The sequence below is a fragment of the Nomascus leucogenys genome, chromosome 6, assembly GCF_006542625.1.
Source record: "Nomascus leucogenys isolate Asia chromosome 6, Asia_NLE_v1, whole genome shotgun sequence".
Taxonomy (NCBI): domain Eukaryota; kingdom Metazoa; phylum Chordata; class Mammalia; order Primates; family Hylobatidae; genus Nomascus; species Nomascus leucogenys.
The window spans coordinates 81,187,194-81,199,545 of NC_044386.1; the positions used below are offsets into that span (position 1 = coordinate 81,187,194).

Here is a 12,352-nt window from a genome sequence, read left to right on the forward strand (position 1 = left end):
TAATGTACTAGGAAATTAACAGAATTGCACACAAATCAATATGTTTAATGTTGATAAAAAGATAGGGATCATCTGCCTAATGAATAATTTACACAGACAATATTTCACACTTACCAGTGAAATCAAAGCACTGCATACTAATTTTTTTTAGATAAGCTTTAGCAGTCATGTCATAGGTTTTAACTTTAGCTTCCATTCCAAGTTGCAGGACATTTAGCTCATGTAAAGGCCTTCCTTTCTTCTCTGATTTTTTCATCAAAGTAACCACAACCTAAAAAAGGGTACCAGTATTACCATCAACTATTTCACTAATATGAAATGAAGGTAAGTCAAGAATTTAATAAGTATCCAGAGTGACATAAGGAAGATATTCACACAATGTTAAGATGTTTACTTCTATTTGTGCCTGCAGTTTGGCCTGATTCCCAGAAGTCCTAGTCTGATGGACAGCCTTTCTTCTGAAAGTCTGTGAGACCAACAGCCAATTTTTACACCACTCCTAAGGCAAGCTTTCTCATCTTCGGCACCATTAACATTTTGAGCTGGTAATTCTTTGTGGTGGGAACTGTCTTATGCACTGTAGGATATGAGGCAGCATCCCCGGCCACTACCTACCAGGGTTGTCATTAGTATTCTCCCCCCAGATAATGGCAACAGAAAATGTTTTCAAACAATGCCAAATATCCATCGGGAGCAATGCAAACTGCTCCCCTTTATTTTATTTTATTTATTTTTTATTTTTTTTTGAGACGGAGTCTCGCTCTGTCACCCAGGCTGGAGTGCAGTGGCGCGATCTCGGCTCACTGCAAGCTCCGCCTCCCGGGTTCACGCCATTCTCCTGCCTCAGCCTCTCCGAGTAGCTGGGACTACAGGCGCCCGCCACCACACCCGGCTAATTTTTTTGTATTTTTAGTAGAGACGGGGTTTCACCGTGGTCTCGATCTCCTGACCTCGTGATCCACCCACCTCGGCCTCCCAAAGTGCTGGGATTACAAGCGTGAGCCACCGCGCCCGGCCACTGCTCCCCTTTAACCCAATCATTGTCCTAAGGGAAGAGAACAATCATAATATATATTACAAATAATATTTAAAAGGTCTTATGGACTTTATATATATATGTGTGTGTATGCATGTTTGTGTGTGTGTGTGTGTGTTAAGCATATCTGCAAATAGAATGATTCATCTACCAATGTTTCAACTACCAAGGCTTAAAAACCTTCAGTAACTCTGATATTAACCAGAAAAACATCCAAGTTTAAGATATAACATCAAAGCATGTATTTCAGATTCTTAAAAGTAGAGCCCATTCCTTTAAAAGTTTGCTTGTTTGTTTATTGACTGATTGACTGATTGTTAGAGACAGGGTCTTGCTCTGTCACCCAGGCTGGAGTGCAGTGGCACAATCAGAGCTCACTGCAGTCTTGACCTCCTGGGCTCAAGCGATCCTCCTGCCTCCCAAGTAGCCAGGATAAAGGCACATGCCACCATAACTGACTAACTAAAAAAATTTTCTTTTTTTGTAGAGATGGGGTCTTGTTATGTTGCCCAGGCTGGTCTCAAATACCTGAACTCAAGCGATCCTCCAGTCTTGGCCTCCCAAAGTACTGAGATTATAGGCATAAGCCATTGCACCCAGCCTACTTAAAAGTTTATTATTTTTAGCTCAGAGCAAAAACATAACCTCTATAAAATTATTTAATGATAAAATGGATCTTAGAGGAAGTCCTTGCAAGTCCCTGTATCCACTATGCTTTCTCACATACTCACACTTTTATGCCTGTTCCTCTTTCCGCCTTGCCCCAGACCTTTTCCTGATCCCTTTTCTCAGATAATTTCCTATTTCTCTTTAAAAACTTCATTGAAATGTCTCCTCCTCTGGAAAATCTTTTCTGACCCTCTCAGTTTGCTTAAATGCTCCCTCCCTACCATCAGCACCCCAAGCTCCAATAGTATCCTCCACAGAGTTTTCGTGAAATAATTACAAAAATGTTAACAGTTTTCTTGCATGAATTCAGACTCTACGCCTTTTACCTCTATCCTTATTACTGGGCACATACAATAAATATTTGTTGGGTGTGTGAATAAAGAAGAAAATGTATTTCATCTTTCCTCAAGAGTATGCAGATGGCAAACATATTAGTAATGTAACTTTTTTTGAAAATGCAGGCATATTGTGTTTTATTCTATCAAGGGTTTCTAACATTTGAAAAGAATTTATCTGACACTATTGCCCTTTCCTGCCTTTCTTATATGACATCCAAAGCAAGTGACATTCCAACTGTCCCAAAATCATTAAAAAGCACGTTATACAACATGCTGTCATTTTCTCTATGAAATATTATAAACCCCAAATCCTTAACAAACTTTCAATTTTTAAAACATCACTGCTACATGTGAACAGCCCACATAGATTTTTTTCATCAGTATCAATTATCTCTAAGTTTAGTAGAGGTAATTCCAATATCCATTACTTATTCACCTCACTTTACAAAAACAGATGAAAATTACACACCTCTTTAATTTCAAAATTCAGCAGCATATTAATGATGTCTACAGATCTAATTTCTTCCACTCCAGTTGTTAAAGTATTTTTTGAATCATGTACATCTTGTTGTGATATAGAGATTTCAAGGGGCTCTTTAATTTCACCTGAAATGTTTAAAAGAAATTCATTACTTTTATTCACAAATTTCTTCCACAAATACTTATTGTGGACTTATCTGAGTATTCTGGACCTGGCAGAGGCAATGAAAATCCACAAATTAGTAACAGCGCTAGCCCTTGGAAAACTCATGGTTTAGTGGAAGAGACATATACATTTAAAATACAAACAAACAAGCAGGCCACACCGAGTCAAATTAAGCGAACAAATGTTAATAGACTCTATATAAAATGCACTGAAAGCACAGAACAAAGCGTGACACTGTTATACAGAAGTCAAGAAAGGCTGTATTAGAGGAGGTATCATTCAAGTAGAGCAACGGACCTCCTCACACGGTGGAGACATTACTAGAAAGGAGCAAAACCAGGGAATGACAACACATGATAGGTTTTGCAAACAGAATGGAGTTTGATATGGTTGAATCATAAGGGGGACAACAAGAGGTAATACTACAAAAGAAAAAAGGGAGTGGGAGGTCAGGGCCTCTTATGCCATATTAATAAACAAAGTTAAAGCTATATAATTATGATGTTGTGTTGCTGAAATTCGTACACCCTGAAATGCAATAAAATTGTTTTAAACTGTAATATAAAAAATAACAACAGCTGTCACTTGCTAAGTGCTCATCTGTGTGGCAGACACTGTTCTAAGGTCGGTATATGGACTGTTCTATTTAATTCTTATGACATCTCTTTGAGGTAAGAACTTTATTGTCCTTATTTCAGAAACGGGCAAATTGAGGTTCAGACAGATTCAGTCCCTTGCTCAGTGTCGCACAAATGGCAGACCCCAATTCAGCAGTCTGATTTTACAGTCTTCACTCTCCACTGTCTCTCAATATCATTAAATTAGTTATTACCATTATTACGGTTGACATTATCTTGACCACTAATACAACACACAGGAACCATGTAGTGTAAGCTATACCAGAATTCCATATAGAAAGCCGCTATTGTTAATCATTACCTCTGACAAAGCATTGCACAGGGCAAGGTTTCCCAACTATCACCTTACTCCAGCACTGTTCCAAACATAATGTGAACCAGGGGAAACGATTCTAGCAAATATTTTTGCTTTTATGAAACAATTCCCAGAGTAGGCAAAGATTTTTCAAATGGAAAATAAAAAATACTGATCATTTAAAAAACCAGTGAATTTAAGTTGATTGAAATTAACAAATTTTATTCATTAAAAGATCCATTAAAAGACTGAAAGGCTACCAGTCAGAATATCTATTGAAAAGTCAAAAAATAACAGATGTTGGCCAGGTTGTAGGAAAAAAGGGAATACTTATACACTGTAGGTAGAAATATACATAGTTCAGCCACTATAGAAAGCAGTTTGGAGATTTCTCAGAGAATTTAAAACAGAACTACCTTTGACCCAGCACTCCTATTATGGGGTACATACCCAAAGAAAAATACGTCATTCTACCAAAAAGACCACATGCTCTCACCTATACATCACTGCACTATTCACAATAGCAAAGACATGGAATCAACCTAGATGCCCACTGACAGTGGACTGAATAATGAAAATGTGGTACATATACACCATGACATGCTATGCAACCACAGAAAAGAACGAAATCATGTCCTTTTCCGCAACATGGATGGAGCTGGAGGCCACCATCCTAAGTGAATTAACCCAGCAACAGAAAACCAAATACCACAGGTTCTCACTTGTAAGTGGGAGCTAAACATTAAGTACACATGGACACAAAGATGGGAACAACAGACACTGAGGACTACTAGAGGGGAGAGGGTGGGACTGGGGGAGGGTTGAAAAACTACCTATCAGGTACTATGCTCACTACCTGGGTAATGGGATCATTTGTAGACAAAATCTCAGTGACATGCAATTTATCCATGTAACAAACCTGGACACGTACCCCCGAACCTAAAATAAAAACTGGGAAAAAAAGAGAGTGAAAGGCAAACCACTGATAGGGAAAAGATATTTCTATACATATATGCATACAACACACACTAACCAACAAAGGGCTTATATTCAGAATTTAAAAACTACATATCAATAAGAAAAAAGGCAAACATCAAATAGTTGTCAATAGGATAGAATGGTTACATAACACAAAAGGATATCCAAATGGCCAATAACCATATGAAAAGGTGATTACCTTCACTAGCAATCAAAAAGCAAATAAAAACCATAGTGAGATACCACTGCATATCTATCAGAATGCTAAATTTAAAAAGACTGGCAATGCCAAGTACTGGGGAGAATGTGAAACAACTGGAACTCTCATACATTGCTGCTAGGAAAGTAAATTGGTACAACCAGTTGAAAAACTGCTTGGTATAATTTGGCACAAGTTACTGAAGCTAAACCCAAATCTCATATATGACCCAGTAATTCTACTCCTACCTATGTATCCAAAAAAAAAAGTGTATATAATTACATCAAAGACACACAATAACATTCATAGCAATTTCATTCATGATAGCTAAAAACTGGAAACAACCTGAATGTCCATCAAAGAATGAATAAAATAAATTTTGATACATTCATATGACTGAATAGTACACAGAAATAAAAAGAACAAACTACTCCTACGCACAACACGGATGAATCTCGCAAACAAAATGCAGAATAAAAGAAGCCAAACACCGAAGAGTAAATTCTGTATGATTCCATTTATATGAAATTCAAGAAGAGGCAAAACTAATCTATCTATTACAAGTTAAAGTGGTAGTTACCTCTGGGTTGATTTGCAGGCAGAGTGTTGGGTACTGACTGAGAAAGCGCAAGAGGGAGGCCTTCTGGGGTGCTGAAAATGTACTATATCTTGATCATGGTGTATCCATATATGCAAAAATTCACTGAATTATGCACTGAATATTTGTATACTTCACTGTATGTATTAAAATACAGTAAAATAGTTTTTTAATAATGAAAAATACAATGGGATACCAGTTTTCACTTAGCACATGGTCCAAAAATTTTTAATCTGATAATATACTGTATTAGAAAGGTATAGAAAAACAACCTGGTGGGAGTGCAGGGTTAGTAAAGTTCTATGGAGGGCAATCGGCAAGATCTGTCAAAATCTTAAATTAGTCTATCGAAATTATTTGCTGACCTAATTGTCAATTAGTTTTACATATTTTTTAACTGGTGCTATCCTATAGAAATATACATACTTGTAAAAGCATATGTATGAGGATATTCAATGCAACATGGTAACGAAGAAAGTTTAAAAACAACCAAAAATGTCTATCGATAGGAACTTGCTAAATAAATTATGATGCTTCAACAGAATTTAATACCAGGCAGCCACTACAAAGAATGAAGCAGATCTATACATATCTACAGATATGGAATAGACACCAAGATACACTGTTAATTTTTTTTTTAATAGCAAAGTGAATAAACACACACATGCATGTACACATACAGGATGCTACCATTTGTTTGAAAAAAACTAAAGATTATATATTTATGTGTGTATACAACATTTTTTATATATATATACACATACACATATATTACCTTAAAAAATAAGGCTGGAACTTTTTCTTTAAGTCAAAAGGGCCATGATAACTAATAATTTAAATTCTCTTTCCATTTTTACTGCTGTATAATCTTTTCAGTATCTTTGGAAAGTGATAATTTATCAACCATTTCAATTCTTACAGATATTTTACTACCAAGCCTTATTGAAAAATCAGATACACTATGCTACCATAACCTACTGCCAACTCAAAATGGTTTCTGCTATACAAGCAATTTCAATGATTATTTCAAGAATCTACCACTGATTTGACGTCTTTCTTTATGGCCTCCTCTCAACTCACGCAACTTAGAAAAAAGTCCAAAACTATAACTGACAACTTAGCTTAAGAGAGTCAATCATCTCCAACTATGATTTCATTCAATAGCATCTTGTTTGTTTACTCGGTAATATAAACTGCAATTTGTAAACATACATTTGTTTACTTTTTATTTCCTGATTCCCTACTAAACCATAAATAGACACGTATGTATTATGCCACTTACTGTCAGCCTCTTACCTGTCTCTTGTACTCTTGGTTTCACTTTATCCAAGTCTTCAGTACCCTCACCGAGATTTTCTGCTAGTATCCTAAATAAAAGATTAAGATCCTCTTGATTTAGACTAACCTGTAAAATATAATGTTAAAAAAACTATATTACATTTTAAAATGAAACAATTTTAATATAGAAAATAAATTTCCAGTTGCAACACATGAGGGAGAGAATAATCCTAACACTGAAAAGTTACATACAATCACAACCCACTCAAGTACTGCACTACTTATTTCACGTCAAAATTTTTATTTTCAAAGATAATAAGATGTTTATAGAAAACCAGTGTAATTTATCAGTCAGTATTAGCTCCAATGACCTGACTTATGTTTACTGAAAGTTAATTATGATCAAAGAAATCTGACCTTTTTTATTAAAGTGACAACTTTGGAAAATGCATAATTCTACTTTTTAAACAATAACAATTCCAATGAAATAAAAAGGTTGTCTTCAATATAAAAAAGTAAATATTTCCCTCAATGCTATCATCATCTTAGGGCTGCTTAGATATCCCTAAAAACAAAATGTACATATGTAATACATAAGATATAGTATAATATGCTAATACATAATTTATATACAGATCTCTACCAATATGTATGTATAACAAATTTTAAAGTTAACAAATCTTAACTAAAGATTAAATTCTACTGAAAATAATAATGACCTTGTTGGACAAAGTCTCACTGAAATTTCTCTTATACTACTCAGCAAAAAAGTCTACATGTCATTTGGATTTCCACTAAAAGTCTTCAGAGTTTAAAATCTCAACAATGAATTTTTTTTTCACTCACATACTTACATTCATTGAATCAAGATGTCCTTTAATTTCCACAACAGGCACCTTGTGATACCAAGATGCAGCTAGATTCCGATTTACAAGAAATTCCAAGTTAATTGGGTGCAACAGCTGAATATCAGGATGGTAGATGCCTGGCTGGATCACTGTTCTATGAAAAACAGAAATGTTACATAATGCATAGATATAAGGTAGAAAAGCAACATATTAAAAAAAGCAAAGTCAAGCAGTTATTTGCTGCCCTAAATACTGATCTGAAACAGTGTGGCTTCAGTATTTTCAAAACTGAATTTATAATTAATCTATAATCCACTAGAAGGGACAAATTAAAAGGTGATATACAATGAACCATTAAGAAAACTTTTTTCTTTAAGCAGTAGATAGGTGAAAAATTGAATAAGTTTTTAAAAGCAATCCACACTGTTGAAGAAATACAGAAAATCATCATATACAGTTGTTCAAGGATTAATAGGTATGTTGGTGCAGAGACTGAAGAAAATGATGGCAAAGTGAACAAGAGGATAACAGTTAGCATTTTCCAAGGCATTTCATAAAGCTTTTCTCTAGGATTATTTTCTAGACCTGCCTTATAGTCATTAATTTTTTATTCTACATAATTAAATCTTCATGCATGGGGTAGAAAATAATTTTAAAATGAATTATGTACAGATTTCATGTGCCACCTGGTATAAGCACTGAAGATACAAAATAATTTACACAACATGCCTGCCAAAAATGTGTAAGTTCAATCAAACCATGAGGAATCACTCAGACAAAACCAAATTGAGAGGTGAGTGGAACCAGACTGTAGTCTTCAAAACTACAGTAGTAGTCATGTAGTCATAAAAAGACAAAGCAAAGCTGAAGAACTACTCCAAAATAAATTTTTGTCAGTACAGAAATCTTCCTCAGTAGTACAGAATACAATTATATGCTATGGGCGATCCTGAATCAGGGAGAAATTTTTATAATGGACATTCCTATAATGGAAATTATTATAATGGGACAACTGGCAATATCCGAATTTTGACTGAGTTTCAGATTATAGTATTACATCAATATTAAATTTCTAGAATTATATCATAGTTAATGTAAGAGAATGAATGTCCTTGTTTATAGGAGACACATGATAAAGTATTTAGGGACAAAAAGTTAAAGATGTCTATTCTCAAGTGATTTAGCAAAAAATGTTTTAAATAATATGTATATGTTTACAGATAGGTTAAAGCAAATACAAACAATTGATGAATCTAGATGAAGGTTATGTAGGTGCACTCACAGTACTATTTTTTTCCATTTTTCTGTAGGTCTGAAATTTTTGAAAATAAAAGTTGATTTAAAAACTGTTCTGGTGGCCTGGCGCGGTGGCTCATGCCTGTAATCTCAGCACTTTGGGAGGCCAAAACACCTGATATCAGGAGTTCGAGACTAGCCCGGCCAACATGGTGAAACCCCGTCTCTATAATAAAAAATATAAAAAAATTTAGCCAGGCATGATGGCACGTGCCTATAGTCCCAGCTACCCTGGAGGCTGAGGCAGGAGGATTGCTTGAATCTGGGAGGCAGAGGTTGCAGTGAGCCGAGATCGCGCCACTGCACTCCATCCTGGGTGACAGAGCAAGACTCCAACTCAAAACACACACACACACACACACACACACACACACACAACGACAACAAAAAAAACCTGTTCTGTGTAACGGAACAGTTTATTTGAATAAACTGTGTTGGGTAGGAATTTCAAGTCATAAAATTTCATGGAAATCATGAATATAATATTTGAATCCATAATTATTGAAAAAGCATACCTATAAAGTGTAAGCTTTGTTAGCTGCACATCCATTCTATCAATTACTGGAGGATTTAAGTAGTCTTCATCAGACACCAGACTGAAATGATTATGAACTCTGATTAACCCAAGATCTACCACTACTGCATTGGTGGAAATGGAAGACTGTGGGATGACTATAACTGGTGCTTTCAAATCAATATTGATGGAAACACGAAAACTCCTCTGGGCAAGATCTTTCACACTTGTGGCAGCCTTTTCTGCAGCCTGGGCAGTGGCAGCACTCAGAGACTCTTTGGCTGTCTGGAAACTATTCAGGAAGTTCTGTGGACACAAAGCATAAAAAGAGAAATTCAAAGAGAATACAGGCACATCAATAATAACACTATCTTCTTTTCATACATGTGGTAACTTTTTTTTTCCAATATTTAACTTTCCGTTGAGCCCTATTTTTCTAGTGGTAGTAAGAAATTACTGATAATCCATCTATAGCTATGAGCTGCCTGAACTGAGCTAATGTTATATGGTTAAGGAACAGAGAAAGAAATTTTTTTCCAATAATTTTTGTACTAAAGAATTTGGCTTCATTATATTGTAGCAAAAATAATTTGTTCTAGACAAAAATCATTAAATGATTCAGATTTCAACTGTTAAATAGGGTTTTTGATCTCTACATTCATCTATAAATACCATCTATAATTAAAATAATGCCCACTCTAAAATCCAAGGTTTGTAACATTTGCCATCATAATTATCACACTTTTAAAAGTATTTCAAAGTTGCAAAATCAATATATGAATAATTATTTTACCAGAAGTGACATAAGGAATTTATGAAGATAGACGATCTGAATACAGCCAACATTAAGAGATAGCACACCATCCACTTTGGACATGTCAGTATACAAATCCCCCTCAGTAGCATCTGGATACAAATCCAAATTAAAACGGAAAACTTCATTTCCCATTATTGACACAGCCTGAAAAACAGAGACTTGAATGTACTCTATCCGGGAAGTTAATGACAAAATAAAATCCCATTTACAAAAGGCTTTACATTTATAATCTTTGTAAAAACATTTTTCTATTGAAGTATATTTCATTAATGTTTTTAAAATAAAATACATTTTACAATAGAATCTCATATTCAGTCATTAAAGACTATTAACTATCTGTTTACAATCACCTACTTTCTTATGAACTGTCTTTGGATCAACATCTGTGACAATAATATTTTCTAGTCGGGCAAAAAGTGACTGCTTTCTTGACTGCAGAGAAAGAGAGGAATCCAGGCCTGAAAAAAAAAGTGTATTATTATAATTTCTACAGACCTACCATAAATAAGATCTTTCTTCCCATTACATTATTTTATTTTGGGGTGACTTTTTTAAATTTAGCAATGTTTCAACTCCCAATGGATAAATAAGTTGCAATATTAGAGTTTTTTGGTTTTATAAACACCAAAACCTATAAATTCGTTAAACAATAATTATCTGACTTTTCAATAAGGGGAAGAAATACATCTAGTACAAATAGATTATCTCAGGATTTAAGTAAATTATCCTTTATATCCAGTCATTTACATAGAAACTATAAAAGGTTCACAAATCAAATTCAGACTATTAGATGTGCTGCCAGTTTGGAAAGGTAAAAGGAAAAAAGCCCCTAGTTTTCTAGTTTTTAAGTTCTTAAAAAATTTCATTAAACATATTCAACATATTCTTGACCTTTACCAGGTCACAACAAGCTAGTAAAAGTAAGCCAGAGGAAAAGCTAGATGAGTTTTGGCAGCTTTTACCTAAAAGAACATAATGGGCTCATAGATATTGTCACAATTATAAGACTGCTTTTCATAAGGAAAGATAAAGACAAATACATAATTATATTATATATAAAAATCATATAAAGGTAAAAAAAAAGATTAAAAAGTTACTAGAAAGCACGTCCACAGACCTTCACCTAAAATCTAGACTGACACTTCTCCTAGCCCATCAATAGCATTCCTACAATGACATAAGTATCCCTTTTCCACTTCCTAGATAACTCTCAGAAAGGTCCCAAACACCAGGATATGTGTAGAGTTCAACTGGGATGGTCAGATTGTGACCAATATCTATATCCCAAAGAAAGGAAGCATTCAATCCAATTATGTCTTTTCAGGTTTCACAGCTTAGAGCCCTTTATTTGCACATTCTTTAGCATTGCAAAGAAAAAAAAAGAAGGAAAAGTTTATCTTTTCGCCAATTTTTAATGCCGTGTGAACTTTTACCTTGAATCTTGATTTCAGCGATATTGTTCTTTTCATTGCAAACAACGACACAGAAAGCATTCAACTTGGCAAACAGCCTGAAGCCAATAATGTCACTATCTCTGGAGGATACAATCACTAAAAATAAAACAAAGCATCTATCACACAGTGAGATTCTAGTCATCTACATTCTATTAAGGTTTATTCGCTATATTAAGTGAACCACTGTTACGTTAAAAAAAAATTATAATATTCTCCAACTCTTAAAGATTCAAACACTTTTTTTTGCTTTATATATTCTGTAAAGTTTGCATTTTTAAGAGTGAGATATTACTTTTGTAACTTAAAAGCAAGAAAAAAACTAAAATAAATAAATAAGGACACTGAACCTCAGAAAAGTTAAATAATGTGTCTAAGGTTACACGGTTGAAGTTGCAAAATCAGGATGTGAACTGAGTTCTTCCTGATCCAAAATATGGGCTCTTGGCCAATTAGATGCTACTCCTGAACCCTTCCCTACCTTTGTGTCTCTGAGCCTTAATTTCCTTATGTGTAAAATGGAAAGAAAGACTAACTCTTTCTAAAGCCCCTTCAGGAGCCACTGAGAGGGGAGGAAGAGCTCAGTATAAATACAGGTATTCTCCCCCTATTACTTACCTAAAGGCTTCCTATACCACCACCAAAATAAGAACAAAAACAAACATTTTTAAAAACAACAGTATTGATTACATTTGCCTTATATATCAGGTGCTCACATATAATTTAATTTGAAGAAAAGGGGAAAATGATA

General features: G+C 34.5%; 1 protein-coding gene across 8 annotated transcripts in view; it reads right to left on the minus strand.

The window, feature by feature from the left end:
* The window catches only part of VPS13C (vacuolar protein sorting 13 homolog C), a 192,724-nt gene that overhangs the window by 93,452 nt on the left and 86,920 nt on the right, over positions 1–12,352 (minus strand). For all 8 annotated transcript variants that reach the window (XR_004030533.1, XR_004030529.1, XR_004030532.1 and 5 more), the window contains 8 exons: positions 11,584–11,700; positions 10,505–10,608; positions 10,127–10,294; positions 9,335–9,639; positions 7,530–7,677; positions 6,694–6,802; positions 2,513–2,649; positions 115–271 (listed from right to left, as the gene is read on the minus strand). Coding sequence is in view for 3 of the 8 variants with exons in the window: in XM_030814508.1 (XP_030670368.1) it covers positions 115–271; positions 2,513–2,649; positions 6,694–6,802; positions 7,530–7,677; positions 9,335–9,639; positions 10,127–10,294; positions 10,505–10,608; positions 11,584–11,700 (1,245 nt within the window). In the remaining 5 variants the exon portion in view is untranslated. The remainder of the gene's footprint in view (positions 1–114; positions 272–2,512; positions 2,650–6,693; positions 6,803–7,529; positions 7,678–9,334; positions 9,640–10,126; positions 10,295–10,504; positions 10,609–11,583; positions 11,701–12,352) is intronic.